This window comes from Polypterus senegalus, chromosome 7 (genome assembly GCF_016835505.1).
Source record: "Polypterus senegalus isolate Bchr_013 chromosome 7, ASM1683550v1, whole genome shotgun sequence".
Classification (NCBI taxonomy): domain Eukaryota; kingdom Metazoa; phylum Chordata; class Cladistia; order Polypteriformes; family Polypteridae; genus Polypterus; species Polypterus senegalus.
Window position 1 is genome coordinate 25,855,306 of NC_053160.1, and position 19,277 is coordinate 25,874,582.

Genomic DNA, 19,277 nt, shown 5'->3' on the forward strand with positions numbered 1-19,277 from the left:
TAGCCTTTTTGACAGGAGCTGTGGACCTGCTATACCACAGGAGGAAGCTGGGTTGAGAGGAGGTTACAGTTTTCAGGGAGAGTGATACATTCATAGTGTGCACTACTGTAGGAATTTATGTAGGAATTTCTGAAGGCTCACAAAATGTGTTTTTCTCGCTTTTTCTCTGTGTTTCAGACAGGAACATTGGCTGGGCCAGTGTGTAACTCAGAGGTTGCTTCTGGGCAGCATGTGGCCTGTGGGTCATTTGAATAGGCTGGGTTAATGTGCTTTTTGAATATTGACCCAGTTGTTATTATTGGTTGTCACATCCTTCATTCACTGCCTTTCTATCATTGTCTCTGTTCTCATGAGTTGAGATTTTGTTCTTTTTTGATCCAGTTTGATTCCTGAATTACAGTAACTCCTTACCACGTTGTAAGCATGAACGCTTTCATGTCGGACTCATTATCTTAGTTCAAGGAGGACTAAACTACTTAAACTAGGAAGAAAAGCAAACAAAGCAAAAGTTATGCAACAATCCTTTGATGCTCTTTTGTGTTGCACTGCACTTCCACTCTTGATCAAGCATCAGGCAAAGGTGCATGATACTCCTTTGTATACTACAGTAGATAGAAGCAGCAGGCGGTGCTGCCTGGGTAAGTAATGTTAGGCTCTGGTCATTTTGTCTGCTAGTCTGGCTTGTTTGTTCAAGTGTTTCACTTGCTGTGAGCCAGTAGGTGGCACTGGTGTGCAAACTGTAGCGCACAGAAATCAAATAATAGAACCCTTAGGGTCAAATTTTTGGGTTCCACAATAGGCTGTCTTGTGTGTATTGTCCTAAAGAGAAACTATCCTAAGGAAAATACAGACAGACATACTATTATTTAATGCTTACACACAACACAGGCCTTTAAGTATCTTTTTGTGTTATATGGCATTTTGTGTTTATGTTTTGTTTTGAAATGGTCAGAGCTCTGGGATTGTAAATTACTGAGTTATCTAACATTGCCCAAATGTGTTTATCTTTTAAATAATGCTATACTTGACTAAATGTTGTTGTATTTTTAGCTTGCCTTGTACTAATATGGATTTGTTTCACTGTGTCATTGTGTTCACTAATCATTGGTATTTGAAAATATGTATTATTTCCCGTTTTGTATGCTTGATGTGGAGGGTGAGGCCTGATAATACCTAATATTTTTATTTTTTATTTTAGGTTCTGGTTTATTAAATTTGTGGTTTTGATTGCATGCTGTTCAGGAGCATTCTTCATTCCAGATCAGGATACATTCCTTGAAGGTATAAATTAAACGTTTTCCTTCGTGAGTATAAGATAATCACATAAATGAAGTGTGGGAAAGTTTAAGATTTAACATTTTAAAATACTTGTAAGATTTTGCATGGATTTCTACCTCGGTAGAATCACATTTCTTGAAGTACAGTTTAAAGGCAAAAAGCTTGAAAGTTCCAGATTTCTTTTTTCTTTATCATATTCTCAGTTTTGCAGGTGATTTGGTATACTTTAAAGTTAGCAGTTTTCTACTTATTATGTGTTGGCAATCTCCTTTCTAACAGTCTATATGTATAAAATGCTAAGGGGTGTGTCCATCTTTTAATGTGATTACTTAGAAACCGCTGGCGTTCGAATATTGATCAAAAGTGAAAGCTGATGATGTGATTTGGCTTGTGAAGCAAAAAATACCACCGGGGGGAACTCTGTAAAGTAATGAGGTATTGGGACTATCTTACGACTAAATGCCCGACAGGGTGACATGGTAGAAAGGAAGTATAGCAGCACCATCTGAAAAGTGAGAATCACATTGCAGAGGCCGAATATAGGGGAAAAAAAAACAAAGAACAGCAACACTATCTACTGAGCATCAAGTGCAAGATACAGAATACCAGCGCAGCAAACGCAGACAAATATCTGCACAAAATGACTTGAGCTTAGGTGTTCACAGCAATGTAAATCTTATGATCACAATAAAAACTACTACAAACTGTTATAGCACCAAAAAGAATAAAAGCTGTGACATTTGCTGAACAGCAAGCCAAGCATTGTTCACTTCCACAGCCCCACATCTCTGACTACATTTTCACTTCCCTTTATATTAGGATTAAAACATAATGTTAATTGCTAAATTAAACCAGTATTTCATGGTTAAGGTTTACAGTCATTTCAGAATTCTTTGAACACTGATGGAGTAATGCACTGTAAGCATAATACTTCTGTATTTTTTTATTGTAGCTTTTTTAAAAATTATATATGTGTATGAAAGTGTATTTGTGTGTTACCAGGCTGTGATGGAGTGTTTTTTTTTTTTTTTTTTTTTAAAAAAGAGAGTAACATTTGGCATATAGGTTGATAAATACAGTCATTTAAGGCCATTTATACTTACGGCTAATGTTCTGTTCCCTCTAATTTATTGAATGCGTATGAATAATAGAAGAGTTGGTACTTTCATTTTACAACCAATTTCTTCAGTCCAAATACACTATATAAAATGACTGATTTCTTCAATCCCAATTGCACTACACAAACTTCCCCATATTATGTTTCAATCGGTCACCATGAAGTACCAATAATTGAATGATAGATATGTTTTCCCATGACATAATGAACAGTGTGAAGCACCAACACGTGAAGGACTTGATTACAATGACCTGCCAAATGGTATGTGACTGTATTTTTCTGTGTCTTTAGCTGTAAAATTTAGCTGTATGCTTTTACAAAGTTTAAAGAGTGAGGAAGTGAAGGAAATCATTTTTGTCTAACCCCAGAGTGTGATTGGTCAGAATTGACTAGAGAAGGTCAGTTTTATAACTTTATTACTTAATTACATTCTTTCTTTCTTGTTTGTTTGAAACAAGAATAATACTGAACTTGATGTGCGGAGATGTGCCTGAGCTGTTTCATTGGCCCAAGAAGTGTCCAGGTGGGTTTTGTGGGTGGGTGCGTGGGTGTGTGTTAAGAGCTACAGAACGACAATAAGAGGGAGATTTGCAAAGGCATGCTCTCTTGGCCATTTTCCCATCGTGAAAAGAGCACACCAAAATGAATGTGATTTGAGATTTTTTTGTTAAGGTACATATAATAAATAGTATTAAAGTGGAAAATAGGGTCATGTAGAACTTGTATCAAAACAAAACAAAGGCAAAAGGATTTTTAATATAAAGGTATCGCAGAGAATGTTTTTGTCTTTTTTTATATTTTAACATAGGTATTTGCAGTCCAATATATAATCTAAAGGAGGCACAGCCTAATGTACCTTTGTCCACCTCATACTTAGAGGAAGCCATTACTAAATCCCTTTTTAGTCAAAATCAACAATTGTTTATTTCTTTTCACTGCTGAATCCATTTTTGCACCCAATTTTATGTGTGATGCATCTGTGTGGTCTACTCCACCAAAGAAAATCCATAGAATTTTATTGAGCTCATCCAGCTTTGATCAGCCCTTAAGAAACAAGCTATTACAATGTGAAATGAGCTGGTGGTGATGCAAAAGTGTGGTTGTGATTTTCTAGTGGAAAAAAATGTCAGTCACTGCAGCATACAGGTGCTGGTCATAAAGGAATATCATGACAAAGTTGATTTATTTCAGTAATTCCATTCAAAAAGTGAAAATTGTATGTATTTCAAATGTTTTATTTCTTTTAATTTTGATGGTTATAACTGACAACTAATGAAAGTCCCAAATTCAGTATCTCGGAAAATTAGAATATCAATTAAGACCAATGAAAATAAAGGATTTTTAAAAATGTTGGCCAACTGAAAGGTATGAACATGAAAAGTATGAGTATGTACAGCACTCAATATTTAGTTGGGACTCCTTTGGCCTGGATTACTGCAGCAATACGGCATGGCATGGAGTCTGTGGCACTGCTCAGGTGTTATGAGAGCCCATGTTGCTCCGATAGTAGCCTTCAGCTCTTCTGAATTGTTGGGTCTGGCGTATTGCATCTTCATCTTCACAATATGCCATAGATTTTCTATGGGGTAAGGTCAGGCGAGTTTGCAGGCCAATCAAGAACAGGGATACCATGGTCCTTAAACCAGGTACTGGTAATTTTGACACAGTGTGCAGGTGCCAGGTCCTGTTGGAAAATGAAATCTGCATCTCCATAAAGTTCGTCATTCAGCAGGAAGCATGAAGTGCTCTAAAACTTCCTGGTAGACGGCTGTGTTGACCTTGGACCTCAGAAAACACAATGGACCAACACCAGCAGATGGCATGGCACCCCAAACCATCACTGACTGTGGAAACTTTACAGTGGACCTCAAGCAACGTGGATTCTGTGACTCTCCTCCGTTCCTCCAGACTCTGGGACCTTGATTTCCAAAGGAAATGCAAAATGTACTTACATCAGAGAACATAACTTTGGACCACTCAGCAGCAGTCCAGTCCTTTTTGTCTTTAGCCCAGGCGAGACACTTCTGACGCTGTCTCTTGTTCAAGAGTGGCTTGACACAAGGAATGCGACAGCTGAAACCCATGTCTTGCATACGTCTGTACGTGGTGGTTCTTGAAGCACTGACTCCAGCTGCAGTCCACTCTTTGTGAATCTCCCCCACAGTTTTGAATGGGTTTTGTTTCACAATCCTCTCCAGGGTGCGGTTATCCCTATTGCTTGTACACTTTTTTCTACCACATCTTGTCCTTCCCTTCGCCTCTCTATTAATGTGCTTGGACACAGAGCTCTGTGAACAGCCAGCCTCTTTAGCAATGACCTTTTGTGTCTTGCCCTCCTTGTGCAAGGTGTCAATGGTCGTCTTTTGGACAACTGTCAAGTCAGCAGTCTTCCCAATGATTGTGTAGCATACAGAACTAGACTGAGAGACCATTTAAAGGCTTTTTCAGGTGTTTTGAGTTAATTAGCTGATTAGAGTGTGGCACCAGGTGTCTTCAATATTGAACCTTTTCACAATATTCTAATTTTCCGAGATACTGAATTTGGAACTTTCATTAGTTGTCAGTTATAATCATCAAAATTAAAAGAAGTAAAGATTTGAAATACATCAGTCTGTGTGTAATGAATGAATCTAATATACAAGTTTCACTTTTTGAATGGAATTACTGAAATAAATCAACTTTGTCATGATATTCAAATTTTATGGCCAGCACCTGTAAACTGTGCTATGTTTTCTTCATTCCAGAATTCTTAACACTATTTCCTGTTTCTCTCTCAATAGACTTTCTAGGGATGATTTTATTTAAAATTTGTCCCTACCACATTTCTTCATCATTCACTTATGCTCACTGAAGTTTATCTCTGACACACACATTTTAAATGCATCATCAGTAGATGTTTCCTTGTACTTTCAACTTCATCATACAGTGTTATTTTTAGTCCTTTTTACATTAATTACAAATCCATCTTAGTTCCTTTTTCATTCTTGTTCATGTCTCTTTTAACTGTACAGTGTTATTGTATATATCCACTCCTATCTTATATTCTAATGTTCTTGAGCTACCCATTCATACCTTTACTGTAGTTTCATTTGGTCAGATGTTGAGTTCATCACTCTTAATGTTGTGATTCTTTATTTTCCTTTGTGAAAAGTGAATTAAACTAAATAATGAAACAATGATGTTTAACACTAGAATCCCCTACAAAAAAAAGTAGTAATCCCGGGCCACCTTAAATTCCTTCACACCTCCTTATCAGCATCTTTGTTTTGCAAATGTGTCAATCAGCACAAGCAGCCTGCTATCCCATCCCCCACCAACGAGACACAAGTTCTTCCAGCTCAAGTCTGTTTGTCTGGGTGTGAGGTACCTGGAATTGTTTAAGGTAAATAATATATTGTCATTTAGAATACTTGCATTTCATGTGTGTTCTGTGTCTACAATGATCTGGGTAAATGTAGGATGACAGGAAATGTGAGGGAAGAAATGTTGAACACATAACAAAAATAAACTTTTTGCATGTACTAATGACAAAATGTTGACATGAAGTGTATAATATGTGAAGACTGAAGTCCAAATATAAAATAAACACTTTCACAAAAGGCTTAACAAGTATAACAAAACAAGTGCAGTTTTATTCAAGAATATAACAGAAGAAAAAGAAATTGGCTTAGGGGACAATGCTGACATGTCTGCTTGGCTGGTGCAGAGGTAAGAACTGCTATCTCATAATCAAGAGGTTGCAGGTTCAATCCCAGGTCTTTCCTGCATTTACCGTTATTGTTACTATCATAGAATAAAAACATACATTATTTAAGTCTGTAACAGTTGGTGTAAATTAATGGTACTTGTAAAGGTTAGCATTTTTTTTTTTTTATCCAGTTTTATTCTTTCAGTCTCGTTCATACTCCCACTGATCTGACACTATTAGTTTTCAAATAAAGACGCAGTATAACAGAGGTGAACTCAGATGAGGGTGAGGGTTCTACATTTGAGAAAGAGAACAGAAGCCCTCCCTGCAAGAAACATCCAGTCACACATAAGAACAACGCCACTGTTTACCACTGTTACCGTTTGAATGCAGCAAGTGGTTGGGCATCTTCCTGCCAGTGAATTTGTCACACACATGTCCTTCAACGAACTGCAGGGCCTACAGAGCTTGCCAAGGTATTGTGCAAAGTTTTGTTTGTGATTGTTTTTTGGTGGTCGTTATATAAAAAACATTTAAATGTTACTTATATAAAAGCTATTTATTTTGCTCATCTTCCTACAGCAAAAAGCCACAAGTAGACCGCAGAGCTTCCTGTGTTTGATTGACATACTTATGAAGCTATGCAGACTTGTGACTTTATGCTGTAGGAAGATAAGTAAATAAATATAGGCAAACAACATTCAATGTGTCTTTTATATAAGTAACGTGAATTTTTTTTATATATAAAGACCATCAAAAAACATAATCACAAACAGAACTTTGTGCGATACCTTGGCAAGCTTGTCCAGTCTTGTGTTACATATGACATCTTGGTACATCATTGTCTTTGTTGTTCATTTGGCCTTAATTGGTTTCTTGATATGGCTGAACAGGTTTCTGACCTTTGTCAGCCCACCCAAAAATAATATTTTTAATATGTAACTTCCCCCGTGTAGTTTGTATTAATGGCTGAGAAACAAAAATTATTCTTGTGGTTTTTGCAGAGAACGGACATCATAAAGTTAAATATATGACAGAACTAAATGGCCAACACTGTCAAAATACCACTTTTGGGTGCATCATTCATTTAAGAGAGAGCCAAATACACAGGTTGATCCTTTAGGACTGTTTTTAAAGCATCACTGTCCTGGTTTTATTTGCAGTATGGCGATATGTGGGAGCAACAGGAGGATTCCTTTTTTTAATAATCCAACTTATTCTGCTAGTGGAATTTGCCCACAAATGGAACAAAAACTGGTAAGATAGCCTTTTTTTATAAACCAAATTACAGTTTACAACAAATGGTTTGTGGCTTACTGCCTGGAGCTTTTTCATGAAGTTCAGAGATTACAGGTTAATTTCCTAGAACGTCTGTGGAGCATGAACTTGAGCAGGTTAATTTTTCTGCCAGTTTCCAGTGTTCCATATTTGTAATATTATTTCATGTGTCATGTATTTAGATTAATTATTTTAAGTTTAAACTATTTAATCTTGGAAGATTTACAAGCCGCCCATCTGTGTGTTCTGTACATTGTATTGGAGAGCTCATGCTTTGTTTATTTTTATGACTGGCCTCTGAAGCCTAAATGCTTTATAATTGGAGGAATCATTCTCCAATCAGCTAAATATGATTCACTTACCAATAGTTTTAGCTAATTAAATGAATGAGTAACTAATTAATTATGAGTAAATGTTTATATGAGTGAGTGTGCCTTGCCATGCACTGGCTACCCATGCAGGGATGTCTTAATGTATTTTAAATTGAACTAATGTGATTTGGTGAGTAAGTGGTCCTGGATCCTGGACTACCTGACCAACAAACAGCAGTTTGTGAGGCTGAGAAACTGTGTGTCAAAAATGGTGGTGTGTAATACTGGAGCACCTCTGAGAACTGTCCATTCTCCCTTCATGTTTATTTTCTACGCAACTGACTTCCAGCACAGTACCAATGCTTGCCATCTACAGAAATTCTCAGATGATTCATCCATCATAGACAGATGAATGGGAGTATATGAAGGTGGTGGAGGACTTCATCTCGTGGTACAGTGACAGTAACCTGCAACTCGGCATCAGCAGGATAATAGAACTGGTGGTGGATTTCCAGGATGCTAAAAAGCCTTTGAAACCAGTCACCATCTGTGTGGAGGACGTGGAAGTGGTGCAGAGCTACAAGTACAGTGGTGTGAAAAACTATTTGCCCCCTTCCTGATTTCTTATTCTTTTGCATGTTTGTCACACAAAATGTTTCTGATCATCAAACACATTTAACCATTAGTCAAATATAACACAAGTAAACACAAAATGCAGTTTTTAAATGATGGTTTTTATTATTTAGGGAGAAAAAAAAATCCAAACCTACATGGCCCTGTGTGAAAAAGTAATTGCCCCCTGAACCTAATAACTGGTTGGGCCACCCTTAGCAGCAATAACTGCAATCAAGCGTTTGCGATAACTTGCAATGAGTCTTTTACATCTCTCTGGAGGAATTTTGGCCCACTCATCTTTGCAGAATTGTTGTAATTCAGCTTTATTTGAGGGTTTTCTAGCATGAACCGCCTTTTTAAGGTCATGCCATAGCATCTCAATTGGATTCAGGTCAGGACTTTGACTAGGCCACTCCAAAGTCTTCATTTTGTTTTTCTTCAGCCATTCAGAGGTGGATTTGCTGGTGTGTTTTGGGTCATTGTCCTGTTGCAGCACCCAAGATCGCTTCAGCTTGAGTTGACGAACAGATGGCCGGACATTCTCCTTCAGGATTTTTTGGTAGACAGTAGAATTAATGGTTCCATCTATCACAGCAAGCCTTCCAGGTCCTGAAGCAGCAAAACAACCCCAGACCATCACACTACCACCACCATATTTTACTGTTGGTATGATGTTCTTTTTCTGAAATGCTGTGTTCCTTTTACGCCAAATGTAACGGACATTTGCCTTCCAAAAGTTCAACATTTGTCTCATCAGTCCACAAGGTATTTTCCCAAAAGTCTTGGCAATCATTGAGATGTTTCTTAGCAAAATTGAGACGAGCCCTAATGTTCTTTTTGCTTAACAGTGGTTTCGCGTCTTGGAAATCTGCCATGCAGGCCGTTTTGCCCAGTCTCTTTCTTATGGTGGAGTCGTGAACACTGACCTTAATTGAGGCAAGTGAGGCCTGCAGTTCTTTAGACGTTGTCCTGGGGTCTTTTGTGACCTCTCGGATGAGTCGTCTCTGTGCTCTTGGGGTAATTTTGGTCGGCCGGCCACTCCTGGGAAGGTTCACCACTGTTCCATGTTTTTGCCATTTGTGGATAATGGCTCTCACTGTGGTTCGCTGGAGTCCCAAAGCTTTAGAAATGGCTTTATAACCTTTACCAGACTGATAGATCTCAATTACTTCTGTTCTCATTTGTTCCTGAATTTCTTTGGATCTTGGCATGATGTCTAGCTTTTGAGGTGCTTTTGGTCTACTTCTCTGTGTCAGGCAGCTCCTATTGAAGTGATTTCTTGATTGAAACAGGTGTGGCAGTAATCAGGCCTGGGGGTGGCTACAGAAATTGAACTCAAGTGTGATACACCACAGTTAGGTGATTTTTTAACAAGGGGGCAATAACTTTTTCACACAGGGCCATGTAGGTTTGGATTTTTTTTCTCCCTAAATAATAAAAACCATCGTTTAAAAACTGCATTTTGTGTTTACTTGTGTTATATCTGACTAATGGTTAAATGTGTTTGATGATCAGAAACATTTTGTGTGACAAACATGCAAAAGAATAAGAAATCAGGAAGGGGGCAAATAGTTTTTCACACCCCTGTACCTGGGGTTCATATAAATAACAAACTGCACTGGTCCATCATCACAAGAAGGGCCAGAGCAGACTACTTGCTAAGAAGACTTGGGTCTTTTGATGTGTGCAGCAAGCTAAATGGAAATGTTCTATCAGTCCGTAGTAGCCAGTGTTCCTGGGGAAGCAACCTAAACACAAAAGAAGCCCAATACCTGAACAAACGTATGAAGAAAGCCTTCTCCAGCACAGGACAAACCCTGGACACACTGGAAGCTGATGTGGAAGAGTGTATTCTGGCAAAATTGAATTCCGTCATGAAAAAATCCCTTCCATCCCCTCCAAGAGGCACTCTGTTGGAGCATGTTTAGCCACAGGCTCATTTCACCACAGTTTCCCAAGAAACGTGACTGGAGGTCATTTCTGCCCACTGTTATTAGGAAATTCAACGCATTCACCCAATGTACTCATTAAGTTTATTTATTTAATTAATGATTGATTGGCTGTATTATTTTTTATCTGATTAGTCTGTATTCTTGTTTTATTTTCATCTTTCTGTTGCTGTATACATTTGAATTTCCCCATGGGATTGTGAGAAGTCAAGCAAAGTGACACCTTTTATTGGCTAACTAAAAAGATATGCAAGCTCTTCAGGCAAGATGTAATCAATTAATCAATCAATTAATCCTATGGGATTAATAAAGTTTATCTAATCTCATTTAATGCTCTGATGAATCACAAGAAAGGATCTGTGTATAACAATGTCTACTGTGTAGTGCCTGATCAATTTACTTGTAAAAGAAATGATTTGCATTAATAATAGAGGAAAAGTAATATTTCTAAAAACTAGGGGGTTTTGCTCGCCAGTGCTATGGGTCTAGCGTTGCGGCTCTGGCGTTGTGAAGAGGGGCGCTGAACGCACACCAAGGAAACAAGGTCGCTCCTCCGAAACCCCCTCTTAAATGGTGATACAATGGGAAACAAATTTTTTTTTTTTTTACTTTCTCTTTGTTCGATCAGCTGCTGGATTGCTGCTGTTGGCATGCCGCGTGATCTGCATCTCAATCCGTGCTTCGAACATTTGAAAGCCTATATAGCAGCTGTCCTTTTGTCTCACTGCCCTGTCTCTCTTCTCCCCCAGACATCCTCTGCTCCTGTTGGGGGTCCCGTTCCTGAGGCGCGCCCCTATAAAGAACTTTTCTCCTGAAAGAGACTTATGTTTGTTTGAAGTGTTTCAGATAATATTGCAGTCTATAAAATCTTCTGTGTATCTGTGTAACTCTGTGACCCAAGCGTGACAGCGTATGTGGATTTCACATTTACCAAACAAGAAATCTTTTAATTCTCGCGGATATGCCTCTACATTGGGAAGAAACACTACTTTTCCCTGATGGCAACACGAATTAGACAATCTACAAGTCTCCGACTTAAAGTTTAAATCCAAATAATATATTCCGGCCCCGGGTTAAATCTCTTGGCACAAAGTCTTGTCTTACGGGACATTAAAGTGTCTCTCTGAGAAAGTCACATCTCGTCTCTCTGAAAAGGTTTTGTCTCGTCTCAATATTTTTTTATGTAATAGAGAGATAAGTTGTGATACCTAAATTGACACTGCAGATTTAGACCTGTGCTTCTCATTACTCTGTGTTACATTTGTTATGCTTGATATCTGTATGCTTCATCAAGGTAATATTGTGAGTCATCACTCATTTTCCTTTTACAGGACATCAGGTACCAAGCACAACAGGTTGTGGTATGCTGCACTGGCATTTGTTACCTTAGTGCTGTACTCTGTTGCAGTTGGAGCCTTAGTTGTTATGGCTGTTTTCCACACTCATCCTGAGGGCTGCACCCTCAACAAGATATTCTTAGGAGTCAATGGTGGACTATGCTTGTTTGTCTCACTGCTGGCTATTGCACCTTGTATACAGAAACGTAAGTTAATCCTTTATTTCTTTAGCTCTTTCTTTTTTTGATTATGGCCCTAATTGACTCTTTTGTGATCTACCAATACAGTGTTTATTAAGCCTTGATCATTTACAAAGTAATTTTGTAAATGAGTTTTTCCTACTGCTGAGTATTGTTGCTATAGATACCAAGCTCACTACTGGCTCAGCAAATGACTTTACCATTGAACAAATTACTGTATGTACAATTGTGTTGTATTGCACATGTACTGTATTGCCTTGTGGGGTTCTCAGTAAAAGATGCTTCATAATTTAATTACAGAGATTGCATTTTCAAGAAAAGAGATGTTTTTGTACCAACATGTACAATCACAAGTTCATATATATATATATATATATATATATATATATTAGTGTGGAACTGGCCCTGGACACAGACAGACGGACATCGTTTGATCAGCCAGCACACTTTTTACACCACAACTATATACAATATTTACAGTTCAAGTGCACAAACCCACCCGGCGGTCGCTCCCAGATGGTCTGGGGAAGGCGCAAGCCCTCCTCCGGTCCTCCTGGGCGTCCCAGCCGACAATAGATATGAGTGTGTGTAAACATTATGGTGCCCTAAAAGGGGGGACCATGCAGAAAAAGTGTCATTTCTACATGGTGTGACTGAAATGTGTGCAAATAACTCTTAAATGAAAGACTGCAATGTGTACTTGAATTCTGTCTGAATTGTTTGATTTGTAATTTTAAACTGAGGAGCATATGGGTAAATCAAGGAAAAAATGTGTCTTTGTCCCAAACATTATGGAGGGCAATATAAAGAAAAAATGTAGACTGTTTAAAAATACACTGATAGTTTTACATCAATGGTAAGTTTTAATTTTATAATATATGGTGCATACCAAAATATGTTTTCTTAAACAGTATTTCTGTTTTCTTGTTTTCAAGCTTCAATTCATCACATGATTAAATAAATTATTTTTTTGTATCCCTTGCAGTTCTTAGCTATACACTGTTATCCTCAGATTAATCTACAAGGGATGTTCAGATATTTTTTTTTTTCACTCTATTAAGAATTTCAAAAACAAATTACATCACTTTTCTACATAGTCTCCTTCCTAAGTTTTTAATGCCATCAGCAAAAAATGTTTTTGGTTCAGCGCGTAACCACTGATGCACTGCTGCTTTCACATCATCATCATCGCATGTAGCTGGACGTCCGGAGCACTCTGCATCCATCACACTAGTATGGCCATTTTCAAACATTTCAATCGACTCATAGACGATTCTATGAGAGAGATCTTTATCCCCATACCAAGCGCACATGCAGAGATGAATTTGACAGAACTCTGGTCCTCTTTGGTACAATTTATAAGTTTTGCAGCCATCTTCACCATAGAGTGACAACTCTTATACTAAACTGCAAGGGCAGCCGACTTGCCAGACAGAACTAATCAGATGACACTCTCAGACACGATCAGTTACTACTCTTTCAGCCTTCGTTTTCTCCAATGAAAATGTAAAAGTGTGGAAACTTCCTTCATATATACAATTTATTATCCCTTTATTTTTACTCTTTATGTGGTTCTGGTATCTGGTTGGAGTGGTACTGGATTCTTAGTAATTATCTGTCCTATCTACCACACAAAAACAAAAGCCTCGAATTAGTCAGCTCTGTGGCCTGGCTGGAAATTCCTGTGCCTTAAAAACTGCTTTTGCACTTCTCATTATAGTTTTAATCAGCCTTTCTATTCCACTGTGTATCACAAGAAAACAAACAGTAAAGAACTGAAAAGGAGACATAACAGTTGAATACATTTTACATTTGTATGCAGGACTAAATTAATTCAGGTGGAAAATAATTGTGTTTGAGGATAACATTTTGCTTTAAAAAGTTGGATATTTCAATTAAAGAAATAAACCTCTCTGGAATTTGCTTGGCAGCATGTAAGTAATCAGGATAAAGTATTGTGGAAAAATGAAGCTTTTATATATATATATATATATATATATATATATATATATATATATATATATATATATATATATATATATATATATATATATATATATATATATATATATATATATATAGATATATATATATATATAAGATATAGATATAATATCTCACTTTTACAATGCACCATTGTGGTGGAAGGCTTATATGTAAGGTTATTTCTGCTCACCACAAATTGGAAAAATTGTTAAAAATGAAACCAAAATAAACGGATGCAGTATGCACTTTTAGAAAACCAGTTTGGTCCTTGCCAGAGGATATTGGTACAAAACACAGTACCAAAACTATGCTAGAGTGGCTCAAGAATATATAATGATAATAATAGGAAAATGTATTTGGATGTCCTTTTCTTTCATTGTATCCATTGCTGAATTTAACCCTATTGGTATTTCATATTGGTTTATGCCTTGTTGTCAGTTCTGCTTGCATCCCTTGCAACCCTCAGCTAGAATACCGTACATAGATTGGTGTTTTTCAAATTGGCCTTTATGATCATGGAAATATGTGTTTGTGCATACCCTGCAGTGGTTTGGCTCCCTATACAGGTGTTGTTCAGAATTTGTGAAAAAATAAAACTGATTCCGTAGGGCCCTAGTAAGTTGGATAAGAAAATGAATGAATGAAATCCTGGGTACAGGAAGTGATTGAAAAATGTAAATATGTTACTATATACATTTTGCAAAGATATAAATATTTTGCTAATAATCACTTGCAATTTGGAGTAACTAAGGCTAGTTTGGGATCTGCTTTCTTTGATAATCTACTCTGATCTCCTAAATGAATATAATATTAAGTTAATTTGCTGTTATTGGCAGTTGGGTCTCTTATGAGTTGGACTGCCTGATCTTTTTGTAAGAGTCTCAGATTTGTATATCGTCTCTTCAGATTTGTTATATTAAACATTTTGTCTATTGTATTTATATAAATTGAAGTGTTTTGTTTTAATAATAATAATTAAAAATAATAATAATATAAATGTTATTTTTTCCCAGTTCAGCCAAACTCTGGTCTTTTGCAGTCTGGAGTCATCAGTGTATATGTCATGTACCTTACTTATTCAGCGCTTGCAAGTAAACCTACAGAGTACAGTAAGTCTGCTTAATTTTTTTTGCATAACTCCTAAGACACAAGTGGCATTTTAGTAACTTTATTGAGCTGTGACTAACTAATGTGTTGCATTTTAAAGAATAAGATTGCAGATTCACTCTTTAACACCAACTTAACTCTGTGACCCTGAGTATGTGACTAAATCAGCTTTGTTTTTTTTAAATAAATATAACAATATTTATAAAGGCACTATTAATTTGAAGGTCTCTTTGGGTCGATCTTGCATTAAATACTAAATATTTATGAAAATGTAAATGAATAGAGGATTGGATTCTATTTCATGTTTGTCCATGTTTAAGCCTATATGGTCTATTTTAATTGACTTTGATTTGCATAGATACAGTATAAACCTGTTTGTTCATTTGCAGCTAAAAACTATGCCGGTTATTTGGACTTTTTAGATACATTGGATGCTGTGCTTGAGAGGGTGCCACCTACTGGCTGTAATTAATATGACAATTTCAACTTTCACGTAGCTTGTGTGAAAGATACCTGAGGGAAATGGCCTGTGTGATTAAAGTTTGAGTAGTGAATTGATATTATACTATGGATTGTCCACAGCAAACACCATTTCTGGGTGCAGTGGTTAACTTTCTAGTGAACATGATGAACGAATTTTTTGTCTTGTCATCTAATTTCAAGCCATATATTTTTGTCCTTATATATACCCGCTATACTCCTTGCCTATTTTGTTGCTTCTGAATGCTGTCTTTACTGGACTGCAGTGGCAGTCACCAGGACCTGACTGTTATTGTCCCCATTTTAAGCACTTTGATTTTCCATTTCCCATTTAGTGCACATTTTCACCACTGTATTGCACTGTTCTATATCAACTGCTTAAGCGAAAGTTGAACTTTTGGTCAGTTGTACTTATTCAGCTTCAGATTGGATTGTTAGGATAGAGAGTTCAAGCTTCAGTTCTCCATTTTTTTACATGGGATATTCAGTATTTTACTGTAACTTTCCTGGACTTATCCATTCAATATGCACTTCACTCGTTTCCTTAATTTAGGCATTCATGAAGGTGGTTCATTGTGCTGCAGACTTACTCGGTGCTACAGCTGGGCAGTATACTAGTACTGAAACAGTACAAAATGAAAAACAATTTTTAAAATGGCATGGTACCATTATTTCTTTAATTTCGGTACCAGTAGTAAATGGTAGTTTTTAAGCACCTTGTGCTCAGCCATTGATTAGTGCAGATGGAACTTCAGAGGTGAAACCCACACTTTGACTGTTAAATTGAATATATTTCTTATATTTTACACAAATCAGCAAGTAGGACAGCTTATATTGTTGTGGAGAAAAGCTCTCTCTTGGCGCTTTTCCACTGCATAGTACGGCACGACACGGTTCAGTTCAGCTCATGTTTGGGGGGTTTTCCACTGGGAACGGTACCTGGTACCTGGTCCTTTTTTTAGTACCACCTCAGCCGAGGTTCCAAGCGCGCGAATTGTTACCAAAACGTGACGTGTAAACTCTGCTGGTCACTGATTGGCCGGAGAAAATCGTCATTACTGCGTCACTGGCTGTTTGTAAGTGTTTGTAAAACCGGGAACAATCACATCCCACCACTCTGAAGCACAGTTAAATGTCCAAACAGATGGTCTGTTGCGGCGACTTTTTTGCAAAATGTGGAAGATCTGTAATATACAGAATCAGCATTTTAATGTTACACTGGCAGTTAAGTTCATTTTATGCTTTGCAACAGTGATAAAAGTTAACTAGTGATGTGCTTTTTTTTAGATGCTTACCCTTGCGCGTCGTCAAGCTAAAGTGTTGTCGTTGTCTGCGTGTTGTTGTAAAAGTTCCACGGTGTCACGGCAGTAGAGGCGGCGCAACTATAACGACACGTGAATAATCCCGCCCACTCTAAAGCGGTACTAAACTGCAGTCGAAACGCAAACCGAGCCGAACTGAGCCGAATCAAGGTGAGCTGTACTGAACCGTGCTGTGCCGTACTATGCAGTGGAAAAGCGCCTTCTGTCTCTCTTTAAAGAAGGTAGTCTTGGAGTCCAGATGGGAATGCAGAAAATCATGTTTATTACACAGCAATGTAAAAGAGACTTGACCATGGATCAAGTGTTTAAACTAGGAAATGTGTAGGTTTATAGTACATTTCTTATCACCTATGCAGAGGATTCTGCTTGTTCTAGTTTTTCCTACCATTGTCCAAACCCACCATTACAAAAGCCTTTCACCTGGCCTTACATCTATCATCTGACTGAAACTTACCGAAACTTTCTTGTTTATTAAGTACTCCTTACCCTATGCAGGCGACTGCGACTTGTTTAATGATCAGTTCCTATCAATAAGGTGGAATCAAAAGGACCCAAACACTTGATACTGGGCTGCTCAAATGAATGGTCTCATGTTACACACTCTTCCTTCAATGCTGTTTTTACGCAGCTATATTTTTTGAGAAAATGGTGCTAAGTTTTCTTAAAGAACACACTACTAGGGAATCCATTCCCGGGCTCCCAATTACCGGGAGCCCCCGATTCCCGGACATTTTTCATTCCTGTATTCCCAGGAATACAGGCAAGTCACGAGGACGGAAGGAAGGAAGCACTTCTGGGTCAAGGACTATATAAAGAACTGTTGGAAACCCAGAAAGTGAGCCTGAGTTGGGAGGAGATGGATAATGCTTGCTGGGAGGTGTGGAGAAGAAATAATATTGTGTTTATTGGTTGATTATTGTGTTTATTGTGGTGGAGGTGCTTTGGAGCACTGGAAAAAAGGAAGAAGAAAATGAAAACAACTTCTTGGTGTTTTAACCTGTGTCCAGAGCATCTGTTTGTTGGGTAGTGTCCATACACTTACAAACTATATATATATATATATATATATAAATACATATGTATACGTGTGTGTGTGTGTGTGTGTATATATATATATATATATATATATATATAGTGGGGCCAACCCGGACACAGACACATGTTTATTTTCAATATTTACAAAGAAGTTCACCGGTCACACAGACCCAAATAATGGTCACTAACACCCAATATGCTGATTGAATGGAGACGGCCCCTTTTATGCAGTCCCCGGATGAGTCCCAGGTGTTCCCAGCATTCCTCCCTTGGCCACGCCCCAGCGTGGCGGAAGTGCCGGCTGTCCTCCCGGCAGCTCTCCGGGTGCCGTCCTAAATCTTCCCCAAGGTCCCCAAGGCATTGGGGCGCCTCCTGGCAGTGACCACGGGCCCCTACAGGGTGGAGCTTCCATGCCCTGTACCCGTGGCCCCCAAAGCAACCAGGAAGGCAGCCCCGTGATCCCAGATGGGCGACGCCCACTTCTGGTCTTCAAGGCATCCCAGCGGGTCATCGCCCTGGCATCCACGACACTATATATATATATATATATATATATATATATATATATATATATATATATATATATATATATATATATATATTTTTTTTTTTAAACTAATAGTCTATTTAGCTTTCTGAAGGTTAAAGCCTTGGCAGCTGGTCTTCTGAACTGTTTAACTCTCCCAGAGCACACAGTGTCCTTGACTTTGCACAATCTTTCTGAAGTTTTAAACTTGGCAGCAAGAAAGAAAAGACAGGTTTTTTGCAAGCAAAAAGCAGCCTTTATGCTTACAAACAAGGGCTTATAAGCTACTTAAAAATGAAAACATAAGTATAAGTTTTTAGTAATTTTAAAGCTAATTGGTCCCTAAGTAAATTTTCTATAATATATTAATTTAATCGTGTAGAGCATTTAAAGGCATGGAGTGAACCCAACTCCCCGAGTGCAGCAGAGCAGGAAGGCATTCAATTGTGTACTGGTGTAGGGAGGCACCCATGTTTATGGGCTGAGGAATGAAGCAGCTCTGCGATAGGGGTTTGGGAGGAGTTATCCAATGTTTGTTTTGGTACCGGTACTGAGGTCAGAAAACTGGTTTTGATACCAAAGTCAAAATTTTAGTACCGAACACAACTCTGTGCATTCCTAAATGTCACTCATTCCTTTTCATTTACAAAATGGATATAATGAAACAAGTCATGGCCACAAAGGAGTTACTTCTCCAGTAAAAGAACAATACATTTTAACAAACCTCAGAGTAGCTCTTTTTATCAATATGTAATAAATGGCAATGGATACAACTGCTGAGAGGAATGGTATATCGAGCAGTTCCTAATAAAGGGAATATTGGACATTTCAAAATCTGCAAATTACGAGACAATGTGGCTTTTGTTATCCTGAACAAAATATTTATCCTTATAATAATAAACAATTATGTCTGCTAACTTCAACTGTTCATGTGCTTTAAAATCTTTTTCTTTAATAAATTTGGTTAATCATTTGGAAACATGCAATCATTTTGATCAGTTTTTATTAATTTGTTAGTTTCTGGATAGATATAAACAATAACATTTAA

The 19,277-nt window shown here is 37.7% G+C and overlaps 1 protein-coding gene across 1 annotated transcript in view; it reads left to right on the plus strand.

The window, feature by feature from the left end:
- serinc5 (serine incorporator 5) overlaps positions 1-19,277 on the plus strand; it is a 75,646-nt gene that overhangs the window by 41,398 nt on the left and 14,971 nt on the right. Inside the window, exons 4-7 of the mRNA XM_039758369.1 lie at positions 1,199-1,281; positions 7,247-7,340; positions 11,568-11,779; positions 14,773-14,868. Of these exons, the coding sequence (XP_039614303.1) occupies positions 1,199-1,281; positions 7,247-7,340; positions 11,568-11,779; positions 14,773-14,868 (485 nt within the window). The remainder of the gene's footprint in view (positions 1-1,198; positions 1,282-7,246; positions 7,341-11,567; positions 11,780-14,772; positions 14,869-19,277) is intronic.